The 26,269-nt window shown below is 38.9% G+C and overlaps 1 protein-coding gene across 1 annotated transcript in view; it reads left to right on the top strand.

Annotated features, from left to right (window-relative positions):
- The first annotated feature begins 220 nt into the window (after positions 1-220).
- The window catches only part of LOC115411159 (collectin-12), a 41,819-nt gene continuing 15,770 nt past the window's right edge, over positions 221-26,269 (top strand). Inside the window, exons 1-3 of the mRNA XM_030123121.1 lie at positions 221-477; positions 2,586-2,636; positions 25,536-25,658. Of these exons, the coding sequence (XP_029978981.1) occupies positions 471-477; positions 2,586-2,636; positions 25,536-25,658 (181 nt within the window). The 5' untranslated portion in view covers positions 221-470. The remainder of the gene's footprint in view (positions 478-2,585; positions 2,637-25,535; positions 25,659-26,269) is intronic.

The following is a 26,269-nucleotide window of genomic DNA, read 5'->3' as shown; positions in this document are numbered from 1 at the left end:
TTTCACCAGATAATTAGGTTGGAAATATTTCATAGCCTCATGACTTGTACAATTAATTTAATCGAACAGCTTATAATTCACCAGTAGAACAGTGTTTTCTGACACTAACGCTAGATGTAGCTGTATTTTGAGTAACTACAGAACAACTTTGACAATCCCACCGGAAGTGGATTTGTGAGTCCGTTTAACTTGACTGTGGTCCTGACAGACTCCTCAGAGCTTCAGTCCTCCTTCAGCAGCTGGACACGGCTCCGGTAACATCCTGCAACAACCTCACTGAGCCACAGCCTTCAACACGGAGACGATGGGATTTTAACCCTGTGTCAACATGAAGACACACTTCTAGTCTTGTTGGTCAGTGTGTGTCGTTCTCCGTGGAACAAGTTTGCACCTTTGGTCTGGATGCTGAGATGCGCAGAAAGTGACAGGGGTCCTCATCTCTTCTAGTCCTCAACAAGTTATAAAACGCCATGAAAGGTACGTAAACTCACAGCTGATAGTTCATGTAGTATAAACTGTAGTTTATCTAGGTTCAGTCTTTACAAACTCCACTGAGTTTGTGTTTATTTCGTTGTGGTCCACGATTCTCACATCTGGATGACATTACTACACTGTGGTGCAGAAGTTGTGAAATAGTTGAAAAGTTTTTTTCCTTCCACTACTGAGTTGCATCACTTCGAAGGAAAAAGAGGAAAGAATCATGTTTGAACAATTAGCCTTTGTTTTTATGAACCTGTCCCTTTAACATGTGACTTACCTCACTGAACTATATGCAAATGCAATGTGTATAAACATTAAATTAACCCTTTAATGCATGAATTATGAAAAAAAAAAGTATCTAGATTTTTCTTAGATTGATTTTATCACTCAAAATTAGGCTAAAGTTGAAATGCTTTTTGAATTTTTAAAGATATGGTTTTATTAAAAAGTAGATGCACATATGAAGTGAACCCATGTCTATATAAACTATGCAGTTACACATTGGGTCAGTTTCATATATTGACATTATATATGCTAGCTCATACAAAATATCCATAAAGTTGTGATAATTTTATTTTCAGACATAGGCTATTCCTGTTTTTATTCCTGTTTATGCACATCAGTAATCACCTTAGACCAGGTACAGTGATTACATACTGAGTGTTAATTACACTTTATCTATCATGAATAAATCACATTGTCTCAGTCATTTCAGTGAAGATGTAAAAATATTTTATTACAACTTTATGGGCAAAAGTGTATATACAGTCGTGGAAAAAATTATTAGACCATCAGAAATCATCAAAAACAATGGTTATGCAATCAAGTTCTAACTCCTCTTTGTATCATGTGACTAAAACAGACAGAAAAGAAAACATGGAATGCCTAAAAGCACTGTTTTTGGCAGTACAATGCCACAGCTATTGATGTAAGAACTTCATTTTGATTTTGGTTATTATTAAAAAAAACAAAACAAAACATGGAAAATGGCCAGATATCAGCTCTGAAATTAAACTCTTATGAGCTATTTTTATTGTTATCATTATATTTGTCCAAACAAATGTACTTTAGATGTACCAGGCATTAAAATGAACAAGAAATTGAGAAAAACAAAGGTGGTCTAATATTTTTTTTTCCCACAACTGTATATCAGAAACTCTTTTGTATGAGCTATACATATATATTACACACATTACACCATGAGGAGTCTATTTTATGTTGTAAACCAATACTTTCATATATCCAGAGGATGTATGTATATGATAAGTTTGCCTTAAGATATATGGCCACATCATTCCTGCTTTAGTCATGCATATATCATACATTTCCATATGGGTTTATATCTGAGAATCTGTGTTCATGACATGAGAAAACAACAAACAAAAGATCTTGCATAACTGATGCTGTCCAGTGCACACCACTTGTTCATGTGGTTTGCAGACTAGCCAAGTATTGTATTTGAAGCAGCATTAAACTTCATACATTTCCCATAAGAAACTTGAGTAAAATAGCCTTCAAGCAGAACTGAACCCTTTGGTATTAAAGGCTTTTCATCTACTTTAATGGCACAAACAATCCCCCGACCCCCTACCAACAAACACACACTTAGCTCATCCTCCCCTGTCTCCCCTGTCTCTCTCCCCCTCACCCATGTTACCCCCTTCAACTCCATCTGTTTACCATTACCAGTGATGTCCTCTCTGCTCTACTCCAGTCCTCGGTGTAGTGTAGCAGAGTGTAATTAAGGTTTACTGTCAACAACCCAGAGAAACCGCAGCCTGTGGGTTTTACAGTTCTCTGGACCTCCTATCTCTACACACACACACACACACACACACACACACACACACACACACACACACTCATTCACAGAGAATAGAGATGATACCACACTATGTGCTGCATAATCCCCATAGTGATTCTGCCAAACAGACATCAGTGTTTTCAAGGACAACATTATGAGTCTACGCTGCCCTGCTGTGGTTCTGTTTGATTTAGTTGCTCTGCAGTCACCTCTAGTCCTTCCAACGTCTTTAAACACATTGTACCCCCAATCGCGTGCGCCTGACCTATTTCTGTCATATGTTTCTGATTATGTCACACAGACGACTTTGCAGACGAGGAGGAAGTACAGTCTTTTGGATACAAGAGGTTCGGTAAGTGAAAAGTGACTTTTTTACTTTTTCTGAAGGTGGAAGACATAAAAGCTGTCACGCTTGGAGCTCTCACAACAAAACTTTTATTGTTAAGAGAATGAAATGTTTTGAATTACAGGAACAAAGTGTGTGGGCTTGGCTGTTTTCTTTTAGTACCTAACATTGCTTATTTGCATTTCATCTTAAATGATCATTTCAAGCTCACAAAAAGGCACGTTTCGTATCAGGACAGATTTCCAGCAGTTTCAGTTTGGTCTGTCCTGATACTTGGCTTGGTCACTCGGGGTTTGGACTGTGAGGACAAAATTGGGGTTAAGCATAAATGTGGCTGACAGTTTGTGAGGTCCACCTCACCACAAGCACAATGACTGCTGACAGGGCTCACCAGATCAAGAAGACAAAACTCTTTTTTCTCTCTTTTATCCACTTAAATTGAGATAGTTAAACATGTTGACTCACAAAAACCTGCTTATGACCTCAAAAATGTGGACTTACTCAAACTGAAATCATAGTAAACACACTGTATATCTGTCTGTTGTGGTGCAGCGATAGTGTATGTTAGCACATGAAGCGTGGTTGTGTAGTTTAATCTATGGAGTCTGGAATTCACACTGCCAGGCTCCAATGCCATCTGGGGTATCAGAAGTTTTCAGATTTTCCCAGCAGACTTGTACACTGAAGCGAACCAGACAGCACCGGAAAGATAAGGATAAAAAGGCTCCTAGGGTCAGTTCATGCAAACTGAAAAAAATTACACCCTCCACTATCTGTGCAGTATCTAACCACACCACATCTATCTAACCACATTAAGTTGGGTTGGAAATATCTGACATTTCTGCCAACATGATTGAAAAAGGTCAGATAATAATAATAAAAAAAACAACTAAATAATATTAAAAAAAACCCTTAAATTCAACAGAAGTATTCATTTCCAGATAAAAGTGTTCTCTTTTATGTTCAGACCTCACAGTACACACTTAATTTCATTTATAGTAGATTTGTTGTTCCTGCTTCCTACAAAGTGGAGATGTTATTTAAGTGAACTTTAGAATATCCTTCTCTTCTCTTCTCTTCTCTTCTCTTCTCTTCTCTTCTCTTCTCTTCTCTTCTCTTCTCTTCTCTTCTCTTCTCTTCTCTTCTCTTCTGTGGTTTCTCTCTTAATCTCTTGACTGCATGCTTTCAGTCACTTTGGACTCCAAAAAGCAGAAAAATAAAAGAAGCATCTGTTCGTTAAACTCACTCAGACACATCGTTCTTATTCTCCTTGGAGATGTAGCGCGTGCTCCATCAATGTTCTGTTGATTCAACATTGATTTGGGATCAGGAGCCTCCATGTCTCTGTACTTTGGGTGTTGCTTCACCATGACTCATTCACACACAGTTGGGCTGAGGTCCATGGAAGTGGATGGGAGGCAGCTGACTACACTGATCGAGCAAGCGCCGTCAGAGATGATCTCAAACTGTGTTAAAACACAACCCCTTTCATCCGTAGTCACCCGAGTAGAGGCATCCTGTTTGTCTTTCTCCGTGAGCGTGTGCAAGAAGTGGTCGCGGGTGAGATGAGAGAGTTTTGGGGAACAGAGCCAAATCCAGCTCACTTTTAACTTTATTCAGATGAACTCTTGACATTCGGAGGAGTAGGAAAAAAGAACTGCTGAACTCTGAGCTGAGTGTCACTGGCCCTCGTAGGGACACGGCAGCTGTTTGGAGGGGCCGGTTCTGAGGGTCCACCTCACCACTCTAGAGGGTTTGTTGTGCAAGAGAGCTGCATTCATGCAAAACATCACAAACCCTAATTCTTCTACTATTAGCGCCATAATGTCAGTACACAAGGGGAACAAACAATTATTTCCTTTCTGTGTTTAGCTTTAATTTGTTGCTTTCTCCCATGAGACCGATAGTGTTTAATTTTTTTTGTGACATGTCAAAGCTGTGATTGTTGTGCAAATCTGTGTCCGGTTTATAAAGTCACTGAGTCCTGAAAGCCTCTGAGCTTTAAAGTGGATGACTTGACACATAAACAGAGTACACTTAATCCCGTTAGTTCGAAAAAGCCAACACAAGAGACAGAACTATACAGCATAGATTTAGTTGAATGACTGACTTTCCCACATTCATTTACTTGCAGTTGAAGATGGAAAACATCTTGCAAATGCACTCAAGACTCCACATGCAGGATTTGTGGTAAATAGGCTGAAATCTTCAGCATTACAGTCATAAAAGATTAGCATGTGTAGAGCTTTAACTTTTCCTTGTATTAGGTCAGGTGAGATAGTGGAACAATGAGATGCCATGTGGTCTGAGCCATCTCCTTGAATTCCTTAAATTCAGTTGTAAAAAGTTGGCTAATCTGCAAGGAAAAACACAGAGAGCTTCGATATTTCCTCTTTTCTTCACCATTTAGGGCATAAATCAAACACATCAGCAAACTCAGGCTTGCTTTTGGACTTTATTGAAACCTCTTAGATGGTTTGTTTTAAAGTACAAAATGTAATAAATGCAAACATCCATAAGTGGCTCATGTGTTGAAATACGTTTGAGTCATTTAGGGGTGTTTGTACATTTGATGATGTGCAAAGTAACACATTAGTTTTCCGATCAGTTCAGAATGCCCAATGGGACATACACACATGCGCGCGCGCACACACACACACTTATTTTAAACAGAGTGAACTGTTTCTGATTCTCTATCTTATACAAACGTCATCCAGAAGGCATGCATTCATGATGTATATTTACACAAATACTATACATACATAAACACACGTTTTTCCACTCACTTGTAAACAAGTGAAAACACACACCACACACACACACATGCACACAACAACAGCACATGTACTGAGTGAATTCATATGGAAATCCCATCTCTTTCCCCGCCAAGTTGAAGCCAGGCCGGAATTGCTTCCACAGTGCTCAAGGTTTAAACATATTTATTTTTCTGTGGGGGTTGACATAGGAAGGCCATCAGAATAAAAAGAAATCTACCTGAGCTTTGGCTGAACTCTTAAAACCCTTTTAGAGCTGGTTTAATCATGAGGCCATGAGTCCGGCAATCACATTGGAATCAAGCAAGTTTGAGAAGGTACAAATGTGCACTGGTACTTTTCCAAAGAAAAATATATGGGTCATTTTGGAATGCTAATTAATACCACTGGCCCATGCAAGCTGTCTGATTTCATATAACCCCCCCTCAAACTAAAAACTACTCCACTAAAAGGACATACATTAGGGATTGTTTGATATGGATACCACTTATTAGTAGTCAGTGACACAATCAATATTTGGAATCCATGAATATTTGCAGGGACAGTAAAAATCTTTTCATCAACTTTTAGAGTGACAGCAAAACAAAACTTGGAAATGCTTTTAAGATAAAAAAAAGTTTATTGTTTTCACAGTTTTCATATTGAACTTCAGGAATATAACTAGTGAGCACTAAATTAAATAAATATTCTCTCATTTCAGTGTCTGTGTGGATATTAAACTGGTGCACCTTAAATACCTTAGTCACCTGACAAACATTAAAAAAGAACAATAACCTTATAACTTTATATTTGACTTTTGTATGGTAGAATCCTATACACAGAAAAACTCGAGCCCAACACAGTGCTGCATTTGAAGATGTAATGTCACAGATCATTGATAACTAACATGAATGGATCATATAATAATGGTTTCACACTTAGATGTTGCACCACATTAGATTGAAATTGCTCCACCTCCTGCTGAATGGTAATACTGTATATTGGACACTGCAGGCCTTTGAAATCAAAGACTTTCATGTTGGTTTCCAGGTAGAAGTTAGAGCCAGCCATGAAATAACAAGCCCTGATTGCTCCTTGCAGCAGGTCCTCCTGGGATCAGCACTGATGTCTGGACTGGGGTCTTACTCCCTCCGCTGCTGCTCTCCTGTTCCCACACATGTGGGTTTACAGAGGCCAGACTCAGGAGGTTTGTGGCTGGTGTGGAACCCAGAATGCACTAATCTATTTCCTGCACTTGTTATGCTTTCTCCAGTAAGGCCCAGAACATTCCTGGAGCTGAGCGCGGTGTTGGGGTGTCTGGAACCAGCTGTGTCAGCACAGCCGGGGCTCGGTTCGGTCCAGTGGGTTCGTGAAAAGAGCATTCCCCGGCTTCACAGCCACCTTTAGCTGTAGCCGTAATGACACATCACCCACCACCTCATCCATCGTAGTTAATGTGGAATCAAACATGGTTGTGTTAACATGACTCGCCAGCAGCTCACAGACACTGACACGTATAATACATGCTGTCATGTGATAGTTGTCAGAACGTCTGATGGGGATTTCTATGCACTTTTTAGGTTTTTCTTGGTTTTGTCCAAGCTTGCCTCTTTTTTTCCTCTCTTCAAATTGCATGGCAGGTTTTACTTTTGAAAACAGTGAAACAGCTTCTACACTGACAGACTCCACTTACATTGTACTCTCTCTGTGCTAGCGTTAGCATTTCTCCTACTGCACCCCCTTATTCCTTTTAACATCAATGTTGTCTTAAAGTTTTAAGTGCCTCATAATGACCTCCTCTGTTGAAATGAGCCAATGTAGGAGCTCCAGCCTTAGACAGTATAAACCTGACCTGACCGTGCAGTAGGTCAAACACCTGTTGTAAAACGCAGACACAAGTGGGAAAGCACTTACTGAAGTCACCTGCTCTAATGGGACAAACCAGCTGTAAAACACTGGGCTTTTATTACTTAAAAAGGTTACTATATTGAATCGACTTGTTTATTTTCCTCACGTGGAAAAGTATCATTCATTTTTAACAGCTATATACCGTATGTGGGTCCTTCTATGAAACTGGTACCTAAAAATAGGACAGAGGGGCTAAAAATTCAAACAAGATATAGACTAATATTATGAAGCAAGTTTAGAAGCACTTTGGGTCTTTTTAAAAAATAACTATTTACTGAAATAAAAGAGAAGCTATTTTTCAGTCTTAACACATTTTTATTTGATGCACACATACAAAAATCCACATGTAACACACTAAAAAGGATACAAAAATTATGCACTACTATTTTTCATATATCTTTTTATTCTCTCACAGGTACATTTTGGGAATCTAAGTAAATATCCAAGGCAGAGTGTCACAAAAACAATACCCGGGGGTGAGGGCTGAGAATAGTGACCACTGTTGCAAAATCACTTGCGATTTATATGTGTTTAAGTGGGCAGGTTCTGCATGTAACGCGATACAATGGGTTACGCATGAAACGTGGACTGAGACTGCCGAGTCATGAAGAACCCGCATGTCTGGATTCGAAAAACGACTACACTGCAAAAATGTAAATCTTACCAAGTGTATTTTTTTTTTCATTTCTAGTCAAAGTATCTCATCACACTTAAAATAAGACATAATCACCTTAAGAGTAACTCGTAAGTGAGATATAAGAAATTATTTTTAGACAATAGATCTTGAAAATCTTATTTCAAGAAATCTTACCAAGATAATTTTCACTTTTTCCACTGGCAGATTTTTTTACTTGTAATAAGCAAAAAAGAAAATCTTGATTTAAGCAAAAAAAATCTGCCATTTCACTGACACCTAGGTAGCTTTTCCTGTCCCAATTTTGATCTTATTTTTAGCTCCAATATTCTATTAAAAATTAAAACTATTTGGGATGGCTCATAGAAAGAGTATAATTTTTTTGCATTTATCTGAGGTCATCATTAGACACATCCTGGGGGGAAATATGTCTAAATTTGTCTTTTATTATTGGGCCTAAAAAGCTGGCAAAGTGCCAAATACCAAAACAAACCCAGTTTCATGGAAAGGCCCATATGTGACACACTCACAATGCAGAATGTCTGTAGTGCTTTTCTAGGGTAAAAACTTCAAAAGATATCTTCAAATTGGATTGAATTATGGATTTTTTACCATCTGGTATCTGGTTCTGGCAGCATTCTCATGTTTTTGCTCCTTGCTCACTAAGTTCAATTGCTTGCTCTTCATTCTTTAATCATTTCGCTTCAAGGCCTACTCATGCTCCGCTCATACCCGCAAGTTCTGCAGCCTAGGGGAGCGCTGAAAACACCCCAAGGCACGTTTAACAGAAAGGGAGTATTTAATGTGGTGACAAGAGGAGAAAGAGGCCCATTTAATGTGCGTGTGTTTAAGTGAATGAGAGAGAGAAAAATGTAGGAAGACAATACAAATTATATTTTCCTAGGAGACACCCAGAAACAATGAAGTATAATATGATTAAAAAATGAAGTCAGATGTCAGACAGTGGCTTATGGAAACCAGCTTTATGTCTCAGTTTCACATGTCAGGTTTTAAGTCTTATTTCTGTAAGGAGAGGAGAGTTTACCCGGAGGTTTTGAAGGAGCGTGCCATCAAAACTGAGGCCCTGGGGTTCAAACTGAAAGATGATGTATAGAGCAGGGATTTCCTCTTATCTGGTTTTGAGAGAATCTCACACCACCGGATAGACAAGAGGAGAGATAACATCAACATGCTGAATTAGCAAGAAGAGCATGGGGCGCTGGGCAAGAGGGTATTTTATCCCAGGAGATGGGAAGGGAGTGAAAAGGAAGTGGGAGAAGGTGGAGTACATACAGCCGGTTGTGAGGGGAGACTGTGAAGTAAAGGATGACTTTGGAGAAGCATGAGAGGAACTTTTTCTTAGAAGATAAGAATGTGCGACTGTGTGTAATGTTAAAGAAAAGGGGGGGGGCTGGAACAGTGTAAGATCCAGCTGGAACTGTTTATCTGAAGCATAAACTATACACCTTTGTATCATAGGAGTGTATAAATCCACGTACTGTATATAATTAAAAAAACATTAGTTTAACACTACAGATTCCATTCCTCTGTAGACATGTGGACGCATCTTATCTCTTTCATATTTCAGTCCTTTCAAACAGGAATTCAACTGTCTGGAAAAGTAGGATATCAGCCAAAAAGACCAATGTTGTATGACTATAATCTGTCTTTTGTCTTCAGTTTACAGCATCACAGGTTAACAGTAGCAGTGGTGTAATGTGCATCGGCTAAAATTTACTCAGAGGGTCAAATGAGTGGCCATTTTTGTCAAAAAAAAAAAGTTGTAAGAAATGCATAGACCTGTGTTGAAATAATGCTAATACATTTGTGCACAGACTACTGATATTATTTGACAGTGGAAGCTATATTTTCAGTAATATTGGATTTTGAATAGCACGTGTATGTGAAAACTTTTGCTGGTGGATGGACGTGACATTACCCATGATGATCTGGTCAGTACCAGTACTTTATTAGTAGTAAACTCATATACTTACTATTGCTAATTCTCCTCTTATTCATAAATGTTAGTATTGTGGATCTAAAACAATAACAGTTTAACAAAAATACAAAATGTGGCAGTGGACGGATGTGACATGGTTTTGACGGATCCCATCATACTGATGCTCAGCAGCCATGTCACCGTTTCCAGAAATTATCCCTGTGCAAAGAGTAAATAACAATATAGAATTGTTATTTCTTTATAAAAATGCTTATTATTAGAAAACTGTTGATTTAAAAAGTGACGTGTGACATTCTTAATGTATGTATTGGTGTAACATGAGCAGGATGGATCAGCACCATACTCCATATTGCAACCTGTAAAAATAAAACATGTGATATGTAGTATAGAATCTTGTAAGAAAAATTGGGGAATCTAAAAGAATAGAATATTTGTTTTTCAGGTAAATTCAGTTCAAATACAGTATAACTTGGCCATTAATTGTAATCACATTATAATCAATTGTAATCACATTAATTGTGATGAAATTGGACATTTTTGAGCTGAAAACATAGTTCATATGACCATCAACATGTTGCAACAGAACTGAAATCCTGTAAATTTGCATAACTTGCATTTACCAACACAAAGTTCCTTTGAGGATTCACTTATATTGATTTCTTATGCACAAAGACATAAATAAGACCTCTAAACAAATTTTAGCTGGCGTTAATATTCATGCTAGGCTCAAGTGTAATTTTACAGTAGTTGCAGTTAAAAGAGTACAAAGGAGCCAGTCTTCATAATGAGTGTATGTACTTTTGATATGGGTAGAACTTTTTTGCAACTCATAGAGTCACGGAAGACTGACTTTCACATGGTATCCTAGTCTCAACTCAACTCATTGATTCTATTTGCTTTTGGTCTGTGGTTGTTTTCTTCTGCTGTTATACATTGTGCAGCTAAAAAAAATCACATACAGTAATATTGTGCTGGACAGTATTGACTTTCATATTACATTTATTTCCATCAAGAGTCACATTTCTTTTTTTGCCAAGATCTTGTTTGATGATGGGAGGCTCAAACCACTGGACTCTATACAGTCTTCTATTGCACATGTGTTTCTCACTTCTCGAGTTTAGACCCTGGTGGCAAATACATCTGTGAAAATGACGTTTCATGCTCCTTGACCCACTCTTTCACAATCTTAGGCTGATAACTCCTGGTATTGTCATCTTGGAATATGTCCTGGTTGTTTGGGAAGAAAAAAATCAATGTATGTTCAGACCTGGTCATTCAGTATGTTCAGGTTCATCTGAAGTCATTGTTTGGACTTTGGACACACAATGTTATTGAACCTAGACCTGACCAACTGAACCAACCCCAGGTCGTAACACTGGCCCCACAGGCTTGGACTGTAGGCACTAGGCATGATGGGTAATCACTTCATCCAATGTTGAACACGGGCAATCTGGACTCATCAGACCACATGACCCTTTTCCATTAATACACAGTCCAGTCTTTATGCGTTTTATCAAACTGATGGTTGTTTAAGAAATAAGAACCTACTCATGGCATCATTCAAGGTTAAAGAACTTGTTGTAGCTGAAACATTAATCACTGTGGTTATTATCCAGTGGAAGGATCTGAATTATTTGCTTTGTTAAATCCAGGTGGGGACTTTTTTTTGTTCGGGCAATGTTGTATCCCCTAAATGTAGTTGGTCGTCATAGCAATACCGCATCAAACTGTTATGATGTTATTTTCAACACAACACATAAGAAAAACTGGGGAAAGTTTGAACCTCCTAATTTGCAGGGTGCCATGTAATCAGTGGTATAGTATGAGCATAATATAAATGTGTGTAATATAAGGTACAGTGACTGCTGAAGCTTTACTGATAGGCCTATGATGACATTTAACTGATAATGTTTATCTTTTGCTATATAGCTATTAAGGGTTGTTTCATTATTTGTGTGATTGAATTTCTGCTCTTTCACAGATGTGATTACAGTCTTAAAAACATGAATCAAGTAATTTTTTTTAATATTGAAGATTGTTTTTTCTTGGTGCAAAACATAGAATAAAGAAAAGCAAACTAGACCAAAATAAATATCAGCACTGGTTAACAGACAGGTTCCTATTTGAAATCCCTAGCGGTTATCAGTGTTTTTCTAACTATTCACATCACCTTTTGGCATCACCTCAGCTCCCTGGGAACCACAGCAGCAGTTTTATTAAAAAAAAAAAAAAGTGTCCGGTATTTTCCACAATTTTTGTCAGGCAAGAACTGTTGAGTTCATTTAATAGCATGTAGTCTAGAAGAACTATTAATTCCTTCTGACATGTAAATGCAACTTTATAGCACTGGACAGCAGCTACTAGACAGTTTTAACATCTGAGTTTTGAGAGATCCTTTCAAACGTTTGTCCAAACTTTGCAGCTCCTTCCTTTCTTTCTCTCTTTGTAATGCCTTCATTAAACTGAATAAAACAGCAATAACATGACTTCAGGCACTAGATGTAAAGAGCAGGCGTCTAACAGTGATGTTTTTGCCAGAACAGCACATGTGCTGGTAGTTAGCTGCTATTTTCAATCTGGACTGTGATCATTTGAGTGTCAGTGACTTTTCTGACCCACCTTTTAAGAGTGAGGAAAAGCATCAAACCCCATCCCGTCCCCACTCCAGCACTCACATACCATAATAACCCCAGCGTCCTTGATGTGACCCACGTGCTGTTGTCAGGGGAGGGTTCCTGGAGTTCACTATGGATCTATTTAAGTGCCTTTTAGGACTATTCAAACAGGGGGTCTGAGTCATTGATTTAGTAATTAAATAAAAGAATAGCAGAGAGTAAAGGAGGTGTTCCAAGACACCTGCATTTCTTTAACGCCTCCCATGAAAAAGGCTGTGTTCAACTTGGCAAGCTGTGCTTCTTTGTTCTACAGGGACTGAGTTTGTGCATTACATCTTACGTTTGTATTCCCTCCAGGGTGTGTGCCTGTGCTGTTTCTGGATGTGTGTTTTCAGCCGCAGAATAACACACAACATCACACTTTAGTAGTACAAACTGATTTTATGTATGTGAGTCTCATGTGTTCATGAACGCCTACATTTCTCCAACACCTCCGGCAGCAGAACACACAGGCACACTTTAACAATGAATTTGGGGATTCTAATTCCTCCTCTTTTAGTGTAAGTAATAAAACTCTCTAAATCTGTTATTCCTAGTCCAAGATGTTAATGAAAGAGCGAAAAAACAACTGTGAGGTTTGCCAAGATCAACCTACAGCTTCCTGGTTTGCAAAAGTGGGAGTTGAAGCTGAGAGGAACAGTGTCGAGCTCCAAAAGCCTGTCAGATGCATAATGACTATCACATTTTCCATGTGTGGCTAAGACTCCAGACAGTGGGAATTCACTCACTTCATTTTCTGGCACCTTTCAGAGCTCTGCACTAAGCTGGTCATGCATATACTGGACTTCATTACAAATTTTTAAAAAAGAATGAGCATTTCTGTATGTTTCTGTTGTTCCTCCAAAAGATCACATACCTGATTGAATTTCAGACATGCAGACCTTGTGCTAAATAGTCGATATTCAGGAACTCCATGTGTTCAGTGTTTCCAACCTCTGCTTGCATGGTAGAACAATCCCAAAACCAGAGACATTAGCCAAAAATAATTTTTTGAACTTAAAAAAGTCATACCTAACTTGTTGGAATATGCAGTAACAGGACTATCCTACCCCAGGAAAGATGAAATAGAAAGATAGGGAAGTGTTTTCAGCTGTCTGTGGAATCTGTGGTTAGATATTTCAGCAATAGTGACTTATAAAAGTGCAGACAATACCAGACTGCAAATCTGACAAGTAAGTTGTAGGTGTGTTTGTTGGCAACTAGATTGTTGAACAAAGGAAAACCACAGAAATGACATTATATGATCTTAAATGATAAAACCAACCTGTCATGGTGTGTGTTTTAAAGGCAAGTGAAACAAACTACTCTTCTGGCATTTTTGACATAACACTCTTATAGAGTATGACATTCTTGTTGTTGTGTTGTCCTTTAAGATGCTGTACTTCTTAACATCCTTGCCAATATTCCTCTACCAATTTTCTTTTAGGAAACATCTTCTAAAGAACTTGAAAACCCTGCTACTGCCTAAATACAGTAGCATCTGTGTTTCTTATTTTCACTCTGTCAGTATTTTACAAGAAAACCCTGCAATCTTCACAAATATCTGTAATCCTCTTGGTATAAAAATATTATTTAGTTACAGTGCAAGGATAATATAACATATAATCCTTTTAGCAGGGTTCTGTTATCCATCTCAGTGTGGTCCACGTTGCTGCATTTCTAGAAAAAAAAAAAAAAAAAAATTTTCCAAAGCATAAATTCTGTTAATCCCCATCCTCAGAGGAGTTTCCTTTCCAGCATTTTCTAAATTCCCTTGCACAAACACTTGTGTAGAGTAATTTAAAGTCATTGTCTGGTGTTGATTACTACTTTCAGTAAGTGGTAATGCCTCTGTGTGATTCACAGCCCAGATGTCGGACAAGTCTTTTGTGATGCTTCATCTTTCTAACTCCAGGCTGCTCTAAGGTGGAGGAGCGTGCCACCCTCATGTCTGGAGTACATCGGCCTGAACAGGATTTGGCAGGAAAGAAACAAATCTTCTTCCCTAACCCAGAGCGGCAGCAGAGGTCTGGTTGTCTGTCAGACTGACAAGCCACACCTCTGCATCCGACCGCAGATTTTGTGGGCCACCCAGAAGGAAGTCCAACACCCTTGAAGCATCATAAAAGATGGCGTTTCCATTGTCAGTCCCCTCAGAGTTCACGCCGTCACTCGTCAGACCCGCAACTCTTTGTATTCTTTTTTGTTGACTTTGGAGTCTTATCTGTATTTGAGTGAAACGTGTGTAATTTTACAATTGAACATTTAGTTTTTGGTTTGCTCGCAATCTTTACATATGAATTATTGTGCTGAGCAATTCAAACCAGTCAGTGGAATTTATTTGTTTCCATTCTTAAGCCTTAGACTTTCTGATCAATGCATATTTTCACATTTTCTGACATATCATAACTAGTGAAACTTGTTCTATGCTTTACATAACTTTACATTGAATCAAAGAAACCCTGAACATAAGCTAGGCTGTGGTCGGAATAAGGTTTGCATTTTATTTAGCCAGATGTTAAACAGAAACTAGAAAATGTTCCCTTTGAAGCGAAGCATATTGATTGTACACTTCTTCTTTTATAAGCCTAATCCTAAAATGGATTACTGGTGACCCAGTGCATGTTAGGAACATTTGATGTTCTTCAAAATGTCACCTCCTAGATTATAAAAACACATCAAACTCTCAATCATTTCTTCAAGTTGCAAGGAAATATTAAAATTTACAACATGTATAGCTACATGTAAAACTGAACAACACTCAGCACCCTCTTTAAGACTTTTTAACCACCTGACTATACACAAACCACAGTCGTATTCAAGTTTTACAGCTCTCCACGTCCCTCCAAAGCCACTGTTAAATGATAGAGCTTCTTATTACAACCAACCCTAAAATCATAGAGTGGCGTACTCAGGATGACCATAATGTTATACCGACATTACCCACAAGCGACGCCAGCGGTAGAGAGCAGAAGCGTTAGGTTGGATAGAGAACGTCAGCCTCAGTGTACAGCAGATTTCACAGAGAGGAAATGGCTTATTCACTGGACTTTGAAAGTAATGAAGAAGTGCATTGATTAATACCAGACCTCTTTGTATGTGGCAGAACCAGTGCTGAATGTGGCCAGTGTGGTGGTGATGTGGGCATGGTCTGTTAAAAACGTTATCCCAAAGACATTTTACCAGCTGTATTTCTGTTAATATATTCCAAAAACCTACGCACACTTTTAAACCAAGGTTTGATATGGCACAATTTCTGCAGAATGCAACCTGTAGTCCAATGCATTTTAATTTCAGATACTGCTTAGGAGCAGCGGAAGTCTGTTGATGGGGTGATTCCTATCAAAAATAAGATGCTTTATGATATTTTTTTCAGTTATTTCTAACAAAGATGAGGTGTTTGTCAGTCATTTCTGTGTATTCAGAGCTGTGAGCATGTAGTGGCCATCATAGGAATTACAACCTAGTGTATGTTGGGAGATTTTACAAAAGATGGTCTTCAGATTTCATCTGGTCCCACTTTGAAACAAAAGTTAGATGTTTTAAAGAATTCACTTACTTGCTTTCGTGGGAAGAGTTTGTTGAGAGCATTGTTTGTGCTTTCATGTCTGTATTGTAAATGTGAGGCCAGTTATCTTAGGCAGGAAACCTCTAAATTTATCCCTCTAATATATTTATTGGAATAAACCACAGTTCAACCCGTGGTTTAGGGTGCAAATTAAATCAGCATGTCTTGTTTGTTTGCACTTGAAAAAGCAGAGTTGTGGTTTTGAAGGTAGACAAACAGTGTCTTGTTGAAACACAATGGTTTTGTGGCTCCACAGTGAACTGATTGTAAGGTTAAAGCTACAGGAAGTTGCAGCACCTCCAAAAATATAACATATTAGCAGATGGGTTTCATTTTTTGGAGGCCCCACAACATGCATGACTAATACATCGAGATGTCCAAAATCCTCCAGGTAGATGAAATGCTTTGGAGACAAGGATGTATTAGTCATGCAAACCCTGAGACTCCCAAATACTTAGCTACAATAATCTTGTGTAAAAGGATTAAAACAGATAAATCAGTGGAATAAACCTGAATGCATTCCCAGACTATTTTCCAAAATAGCAGACAAATAAAACCAGTGAGAGAAGGGCATGCCTCGAATACCATTTTGTGGTTTATTATCCCAGCTGCTCATCAGAGGGAAAATGTCACGTTATTTGTTTTATTTCTGGTTTTCTCCGAACCGGTGACATTTAACTGTTTATTTTTCTTTGAAGAACTTGCCAGTTCTCCGTCAGCACCGGGGGTCTCTCTAGTGGGTTTCACATTTTGACTGGCACCTGAAGCAACCGGTGGGAGATCCGACCTAAGAGGACCGACCTTGATCTGATGAGTCTGGGCTTAGAGACAGAAACTCAGTTTTTTGTTCTTTGCAGCATGACCCTGCAGGAAGGTTCTGGATTCTTCCATCAGGGTCCACTTTAATACCGAAAACACTGACTACAAAGAAATTGAAATGCTCAGTTTTTCCTGTGTTGCACAAGGAATCTGTTGCCAATTTAAATACTCTTTGGTCAGATTGTGAAGCGCCTGTGCTTTGTGATCATCCCACTTAGTTGAATACCAGCGAAAAGAAGACAAACAGCCTTTAAATCTGTTTTTTCATTGGATAAAGTCTTTTTCTTGTTTTTCTTGTCCCACTCTCCATCACTTTGAACTCTCATCTTTTTGCTGATGGTGTTGTGTTTCCTTCATAGTTGAGCGTAGGCAGGCTATCAAGTTCTGGATGCTAATGTGATGGTCATTAACCAATGGGCCACACACACACAGCCTAAAAGAAATACACACTTACTAAGGGAGCTACAACGTTTGGGGTGCTTTAGCTCAAATGTTTTGCTTTGTAACTAAAACCCAAGTCACGCTGTGGGCCCCAAATCCCTTAGCTGAGCAAGTCCATTCCCGATCCCCACTCCATTGTTGATGTAGTTTTCTGGAAAGACGACCTGTTTGTGTAACTACAGCGAGCGCTGAGTCTGTGCAGAGCCAAGCAGGGCCTCTGGGCTCATGGGAGGGGGCGGGGCCACGGGGGCAGGAGAGGCTGTGGATGCTGCCACAGCCTACATGTCTGTCTGGCCACAGCTCATCTGAAAATCATTTTGAAGTGTTTATTTCTCTACATTTATTATCAGTTTGTGATTTGTCATTATACCAGGATGAGGCGGGGGCAGTTTGTTTGGCTTTATGTATTACCAGATTTTTTCAACACCAAAAGGCTATGGAGGATTCTTTTAGTTCACAAAAATGAGGAAAGAAAAATGAACTCAAACTTAATGCGCAATAGATAAATGGAAGAAAGAACTGTTGGTAGAATTAAGTGATGAAACTCAAGTGACTACATCTAATTCCAGAAATTGGAAAATATTTTGTTGGAAAAACATAATGAGATTTTTTATAACACCAAAGATCCAAAAAGCTTCATTATCATTATCTCAGCCCTGTTGGAGGGTGTGCGGTGAGCAGGACGTGGGTCATACGCATGTTTTTTGGCAGTGAAAAAATTATCCCAATATTGGATTAATATCAGTGAAGAACTTGGAAAATATTGGGATACGAACTAGCAAGGACATATTCTGTGTTATATTTGGGTCATTTAACAGGAAAAAACATACCAAGTAAGGATGAATATTTGATTAAAATCCTCCTGGCATCGTCTAAAAAAGCCATCACATGAAAATGGTGCAAAGAGGACCCCCCTACCCTAAATAATTGGAGAGACATTGTGGAAGAAATTCACAACATGGGGAGACTTACATATATTATAAGACTATAGCAAGCAAACTTATGAAGATCGATGGAAAAAATGGACAATATGCAGGACGACAACTGACACTATGTTCTAATTGTTTGTGTTGTAAAATTTCTTAAATGTAACAATAAAATATAAGTTAAAAAAAAAAAAAAAAACTTAATGCACAATGATGCAGAACAGTCCATTCATCTGTATTAGATCATGTTGGCTGACTCATGACCTCCTGATGTACATGTCATGCTAATACTTTGCACAGATACTGCAGAAAACAATGTCGTGCACAACTAATAGACAAATAGGGAAGGGAATCAGAAAGTAATTCACAATACTATCAATAACACTGTGACATCATGACACCAACAACATTGTATTGTCAGAATTTGACAAATGAGATGGAGCAAAGTATAAAAAAAGAGTTTTAGCTTAGTGGCTTTCCAACACAAATACACTTATTGCAACATCCACGTCCATGTGTGTCATCATTTTCGGGTCAAATTGGCACGGGAATTCCTCAAGAGTGCCTGCATTCTTACATGAAACTATTGGCTCTGTAGTGCCAGATCATTGTGGTATAATACAATATGTTCTTGCATTGATTTTTGTTCCACCCCAATTGTTTAAGAGTGATATAACTAGTTGAAGCATAAGTTCTTCTGTGGCATTAAGGCTTACATGTTTAGATTTAGACTTGGATAACATTGTGTATTGACTTCAAACTTGGTCGCCGAAGACACTTTAGACCTGCCTTTATATCAACAGATCTGACAGATGAATTAGATCTTTATATGGAAAAAGAAAAGCTCTGCGTAGCTCCCCCACAGCAAGGCGGCAGACAGTTGGAGCCGGCGAGAGCTGCTGGATGCTGTAATCCTGGTTTTCTTAGATTTCGACAATGCCTTTCGTTGGACGTGAATACAAAGCGCAGTTAGAGATATCCTGTCAGAGAGGCAACACTTTTTGCTCCTCTTCCAACTTCTCGCGGTGGATGAATGTGACAGGGGTTACTTGCTTTTACGGTTCATCCGTCACCGCTTTCTCTCCACCTCTCACATGTTTAAGTCATCTCATTTCTCCACTCTTCTCTCGTCATTTCACACATCTCTTTTTTTTTCTCACATCATCCTTTCCTTTGCTTGTCTTCACTCCTTTGCTCACTTCTACCTCATTTACTCACAACCACAAGCATCATGCCCACTTGTCTCATGTGATGGAGGCGTATGGTTTCCATCACATGCAATAAAAAAATGGAGCTGAAATCAGGCCACACATGGAGCTGGGATGGTTTCCTGGGGCCCCAGAGTCATCTTATGAACACTTTTTGGTATAATTTTGCACTTCCTCTGATTCCGTCATTGGCAGGTAGAGCCTCAAAGAAGCATATTCTCCAGGCTTTTAAACAGTCACTTATAAAACACGGCAACCAAGCAAGACATTTTTATAGATTGGCTGTGGATTGTTAAGAGAAACTAGGTGCAACATGCATGTACATTACAGCAAAACGACTTGTGGAATTCATCAGACACCCCAGTATTTAAGTGTGAGAAGATCCAAATGGGGAGTTTCTCTTTAAAATGAAACCTGCAGGTAGAAGTCACTGATTTATGTCCACAAACAGTGCCTGTCATGGCCCAGTGCGCTCGCTCCCACACACATTGGAGCTCGTGATTCAGTGCAGGCCATTGAGAAAGCGGAGTAGGTATGAGTCATTCATTGAGCCATCATCTCCCTCCTGACTGTAAAACATGTTGGCTTCGATTACAGTGTATCAGAGATCTTGTAAAACGTCTTATTTCTGTTTGAGTAATGAAGATCAGATGGCTTTTACAGATGCCTGGTATTGTACAAACAGAAACAAACAAGTGTGTGTGCTGTACCTATGAAGATTGAGATTTTACTTTCAAAAGTAAAACATATTTTTAGACATTCTGATGAAGTTTCCTGTCTTAGATCACTGATTCAATATAAAGTTTCAGAAAATGTGTTGGACTTCCTGTATTTTTCCCTCCTTTCTTGATTTTTTTTTTGCCTTCCTTCTGTTTTTTTTCCTTTTCTTTTATCGTTTTAACTCTCCTCTTCCCTTTTCTTTTAAGCTCACTTCCTGTGTTATTTTCTCTCCAAATGAGAATCATAAAGTAGCAGAGTAAAGTCTTCTCCCTGAGTTATTTGGAATATATTACTAGAGTATTTATCTTCCTCTGATATTGCTATTTTTACATTAGCCGACGCTCTAAGGGTTTCCTCCACGGCTGCAGTTTGTCTTGAGTTTCTGTCTTTGTCTTCGGTGCCAGGTATAATTCACTGATTGCCCTCTTGGAGTGCATCTACACTCTGGTTCCTGGAAATGGGTTGAGTGTGTTTTAGGCAAGGCAGGGATCCAAATCACAGTTTGTGTGACCTCAGCTCACAGCTTTGTGTTCTCGTCCGTTACTATAGCATCCCGACCGCTATTTACAGTAAATAAACATTGTATTTTAATGAGCAAGGTCCTTGAATGGGGCTGCGCTTCACTGCGGCCACTTTGATGCTATTTTGTGGCAAATTAATGGCAATGTTGAGACATAAAAAAGATGATGCTGTGGTATTCCTTTGTGTCAGGAAACGATCATGGTGAAAGACACAGGCTTAGAGACACTGTATTATCAAGGTGATGTCCCGATTCCATTTCAACTTAGAGGTTTTGCAGGAACAATGAGCGGCTTTGTCCAATTCAAACACACAATGACAAGGCAATCTATTCACATTTACAAAAAGCCATCGGGGTGTTCTTTCGGAAAGACTCTTTGTGTTTAGAATATTATTTTTGTTTTGCTATGAGCAGTAAAAGTGTTGTTGTCAGTCTGTGGTCTGAGCATCCTGGACAATATGTTGTTTTTGTGGTTGTGGTTGGCAAGATGCGACTGTTTGACTGTGCAGTCGAAGGGGAAAGATGACGAATCGGTGTCTGATTTTAATGTCGAGGAAATTGAGTCTGTGATGTTAAATTGTGAACAAGGAGGTCAGTGTTCACTTCGGTTTTTCCACACTGCCCTCAGAGCTCTTTCTTCTTAATATTAAATAAGCATCACGTCACCTTTAAAGCTTTTTATAGTTTTATCTAAAGCTGCAACCACTAATCTCCCACTATTTGGATAATTAATCAATCAGTTAGAGTAGTTTTTGAGCAATTTTCAATGAAGAAAGTCTAAATTCTCTGATTACAGCTTCTAATATGAATATTTTCTGGTTTCTTTCTTCCTCTGCAGTAGTAAATTTAATAATTTGGGCTTGTGGATCAAACAAAACATCATCCTGAGTTTTGGAAAGCTCGGATTTTTCATAATTTTTGGATTTTTTTGTACACCAAACATCTATTTGATTAATTCAGAAAATAATCAACATAATGATGGACTGTGAAAATCATCGCCCTTCTTTTATCATCAGTGTCTATTCCACCCAACGACATACAGCCAAGACCCTTATGCTGTAAACCTCAATATTTTATCCATGTGTTAGGATTTATGCATCTGGGCTCCGTTAGTGTGACAGATATTTGAGAACGTGTGAAAGACGTTTGTCCTGACGGTGTCCAATCCATCTGGCCAGTTGTCATGAAAACAGCCAGTTGGAGAATGGGGATATGTGCTTTTTCTCATTCTATTTCATTTGGATTTAAGCCTTCATCGTATTTGTCTGCATTTACCAGAGACAGTTTGTAATGTCCAGAGGAGTCACACATGACTGGCGTAAATGAAAAAAACTTGTATGTTGTTATCCTAAAGCCTCACTCAGTTTTCTAGTCCAGCATCTGTGTCTTCTCTGTGCTCGCCCTGCTCATCCAGGAAGTAACCCACTGGGAAATGAACAGCAAGCGGGTCGTGACCCCTGATAGAGCCTTAGACAGCCCACTGGTGTGTCGACACTCGACTCCAACAGATTACAGCTGCCACATGTGATGTCTGTTCTTTCTATGCTCACACATAGACCTAAATCTGGGGGAGTACTGGAGCTGTGAAACAGAAATTACTGCTTTCTTGTCGTGTTGTCAGCCATGTGTTTTGCATTATGCCAAGTGTCCTCCATATTTGACAGCCAACCCAAATTTCTGTACTTACCCAGTGAGCGTCTGAAGATCATCACTCAATGCTACAATGAAATGGAAAAATCCTTTGCCTGTGTAATAGTTTATACCGTTACAAAGTGTTTTGGTATCATTTGAGCGCAGTAGATTTATAAATACTGTCAACATGTTTGCATTGGAACAGCAAATGTGGGCTTTGATTACTGTGAACTGATGAACTGATATGCTTGCTGTATTGTGGAAGCATGCATGAACTGACACTTCAAACATGTCAAGCAGTTATGAACGATTCAGAAATGCAATCATTTATTGTGGCTCTATTCCCAGAATGCATTTCTGTGTGTGTCCTAAGTGGCAAGGGAAGACTTTGGTAACTCCTGATGTGTCATGCACAGCGGTGGTAACCACTTTGCATTGAATCTTTTTGTGCTTAGCAACTTGTTCTACACACAGTGCTACAGATTTTCAGACACGTTTCTTGCAGGCATGGACACTTGTTAATAACCTCTTAACATCCAACATGTCAGGGGGGCCTATTTTATGATTAGGGTTAGGGTACGGGTTCTAAATTAGCCATGTTTAAGATTATTTAGTTCAGGTCAACACATAGGGTTTTTAAAGGCTGTTATAATAACAATAGTCTGGATCAGAAAAACACCGATAACCAATGAATCAGCTGGTACTATCCCACATCACCACTAAAAACCTTTGATAATGAAAATAACTTAAATTATGCATGTCTGAAATTAACTTTCACTTTATTAAAAGCAGGACGTCAGAGTCAGAGTGATAAATACTTAAATCAATCTGAATCAATGAACATCAAACATAAAGTAAATGTAATCAGTAATGTTGGAATGAACTTCAAGGAAACTGTGAAAAGGTGGGAGTGATTCTTATCCTTTTTCCAACTGAGAAGCCTAATGTTAATTCTCAGCTTGGAATGGGCAATAGATCAAAATAACTCATTTAGCCGAGTATTTTCTCTCTGAAATAGTGAAAAATCCTTTAAATTGCAAAATTGACATTAGTGCACTGGAGACCTGGAGACCTTTTTTGCTCAACAGATCCAACCTATTTCCATGTTGTAATATATTTTTTACAGATAGTGATACATTTTACCTAAAATGATACAAATTGTACATTGAGACAACCACAAGTGCTTTTCTTATTACTTTCAGTTGAATATTGTATACAGCATAATTTGAGATTCAATCTCATCCAGTCTCTTGATGAACCACTATCAGCTTCAACTTAAGCTAATGCTAAGTCCTGTTGGACCAGATTATTCACCCAAACCAAGAAATTATTCTGTCTCTACTTTAGGATATGTTTCAGCCACATGATAAACAGAAACTAGAGGCTTTGGCCTGGCATACTGCCCTTCTTTTGTTATATTAATCCTAAACTAGTGTTAGGTTTAGGAGAAGAGTGCATGTTAAAAGGTTTAACTGATGTAGTTTGTGCTTTGGCCACATAGATGTTTCCTTTAAAATGAAGTCTAATGTACACATATTGGCCTCAAGCTTCCTCCATTATAAGCTTAAACCTTGCCCCAACCTTACCTTAGGGTTAGCGTTCCGTGAAAACAATGGCTGTTAAAGGGTTCATACATTTAAGGAGGCCATGGAGACTCTTTACATCATTGGGATGTGAGCATCAGCCAAGTTTAAAGGCTTTAAAAGCTGAGGTCACTCTCAGGTGTATGGTACAGTAAAACAGCTAAAAACAAACAAATGTGGAACAAAGAACTCTTGTCTCCTGTTTCCAAAAGTTTTCTTGGAATCTCATTATGTTTCTTAAACATTTCCTCACTTTCTTCCCAATCATTTATTTTTTCCCACATTATTCCTTTATTTCTTCTAACTAAATATGCCATGAAACTGTTAGGAACACAGTGCAGGACAGTGCAGCTTTAGGCCGATGATTTAATGTAGGGCTGTTCTTTGGCATGCGATTCAGAAATGTCCTGTCATTTGTTCAAAAACCAAACCCCTGGAAGTATTACATTTAAAACACTTTTTTTAATCCCTCTTTTTTTTTTTGCAGGACTTGCCCATTCTCTTTACGGTAAATCTCTCACTCTCTCAGGTTGGCCGGATACTGAGGAGACCACCCTTCAGCTGGCCCTCATGTTTAACTGAATTCTAACACATAGTGATCATTAACAATCCCTTGACACCCATAAGAACAAGTCAGATTGTTAACTTTGGCATCTAAACTCCCAGTGTGACTCTGAAGAGCCAATCAGCTCTGATTATTATATATTGCAGCGTTACGTCATCAGTTAAAATCCATTTGAACATGATGTGTGGCCAGATCTTTGGCATGTAAAGATTCCTGCTCTTTACAGGTTGATGTGTCATGACAGCTGACTGGTTTTCATGTGATGTGCTTATTCCCTTATATTCAGGCATGTGGAGTGAATTTCATTCCAGGTGCATGAAAACCAGAACCTCCCCCCAGCATACCCAAACACTGCACCTCCAACCTTTCCATACAGCACACACACACGCACAGACACACACTTCCTGAATTGGAAATGAAACCCAGCTGTGTTCCCGTCAGCACTGTGGATCTCGCCACTCATCTGTCATGAAAGATATCCTTGGAAAGAAATATTCCACCGGTGTCCCCACCACAAGCTGTGGCCATTTCACAGACTGTAGTTTGACTCCTCAGGTCTGACGCTACTAGAACATAGCTGCAATAAGCAGATCGATGAAGAAGAGGCAGCAGTTCACACGATTTGTTTTCAGTGCTTCTTGTACTTCACTAGGGACAGAATGTGTGTGTCCATGAGAGAGAGTAACTAAAAACAAGGCTTTTTGCCGAGTGAAGGCTGAGTTCTGGAAATAAGCATGTAGCTGAGTGTAAACAAATTGGTGGGGGGGTTTGTTTTTGTGTCCCTTGCCCCTTCACCACTCAGGCCCTAAGGGAACTGCTGGTCTCTTTAATGTAGACTCCAGGGCTGTTTGTCCAGATGTGGGACATGGGGAGTCCTGGAACACCAAACCCTACCCACATTTATCTTTTAGACCAAATTTTGCCGAGAAAATCTACTGTTGGGAACTAAATGCATGTCATTTTGCTGTATTATTCTGCTGTGTAAGTTAAATATGTGTCTGTCTCTTTATGAAGGGATCCAGGAAGGCACCCAGTGCACAAAGTGTAAAAATGAATGGGCATTGAAGACCTCCATAGCGCTTCTCTATGTGCTGTGTACTCTACTCACCATCGCTGTTGCTGTACTTGGATATAAAGGTAAGACTGTCCTCTGTGACATAGATACACTTAGAGAGAACATTTCTATAAACATCACTTCAATGATACAAATGTGATAAACTGACATTATTCAACTATCCAAGCATTTCATTTCATGTTTCTTTGCGTGCCAAGGAATAAGAGCATTGCTGTTGTTTGATCAGTGTGTGCATCCACTGGAGACCTGCTTGTGTGAGAAACTGAGTACTGCATCCCTAGAGTGGCCTAAGCAATGCCCAAGTATGACATGAATGTTCTCTGGCAATGATTCTTTGTCATTATTTGGAGGCAATGGATCATTTATGGAAAATGTGAGCGCAGGACTACCACGCCCCCAGCAAAATCAGAAAATTTTCTCTCAAAGGTCACTGATACACAGTTCACCCAAATATCAACAACATATCTTGTATCTGCAGATGAGTAGCTAATTAAGGAAAAATCTTGATCTGAACCTCTTCCAGGATGACAATGCGCACATGCACAAGACTCAAGGTCTCAGTGAATGGTTGGATGAGTATGAAAATGATGTGAAACCCATTTTATGTACTTTCCCATCCCATCAAAATACCAAATGAAGGACATCTTTTGGAAGAAAGGGTTTAATGCCTCCA

Source organism: Sphaeramia orbicularis, chromosome 20 (genome assembly GCF_902148855.1).
Source record: "Sphaeramia orbicularis chromosome 20, fSphaOr1.1, whole genome shotgun sequence".
NCBI lineage: Eukaryota > Metazoa > Chordata > Actinopteri > Kurtiformes > Apogonidae > Sphaeramia > Sphaeramia orbicularis.
The sequence above is the reverse complement of the archived record's forward strand: the minus strand, read 5'-3'. Positions and strand labels throughout refer to the sequence as shown.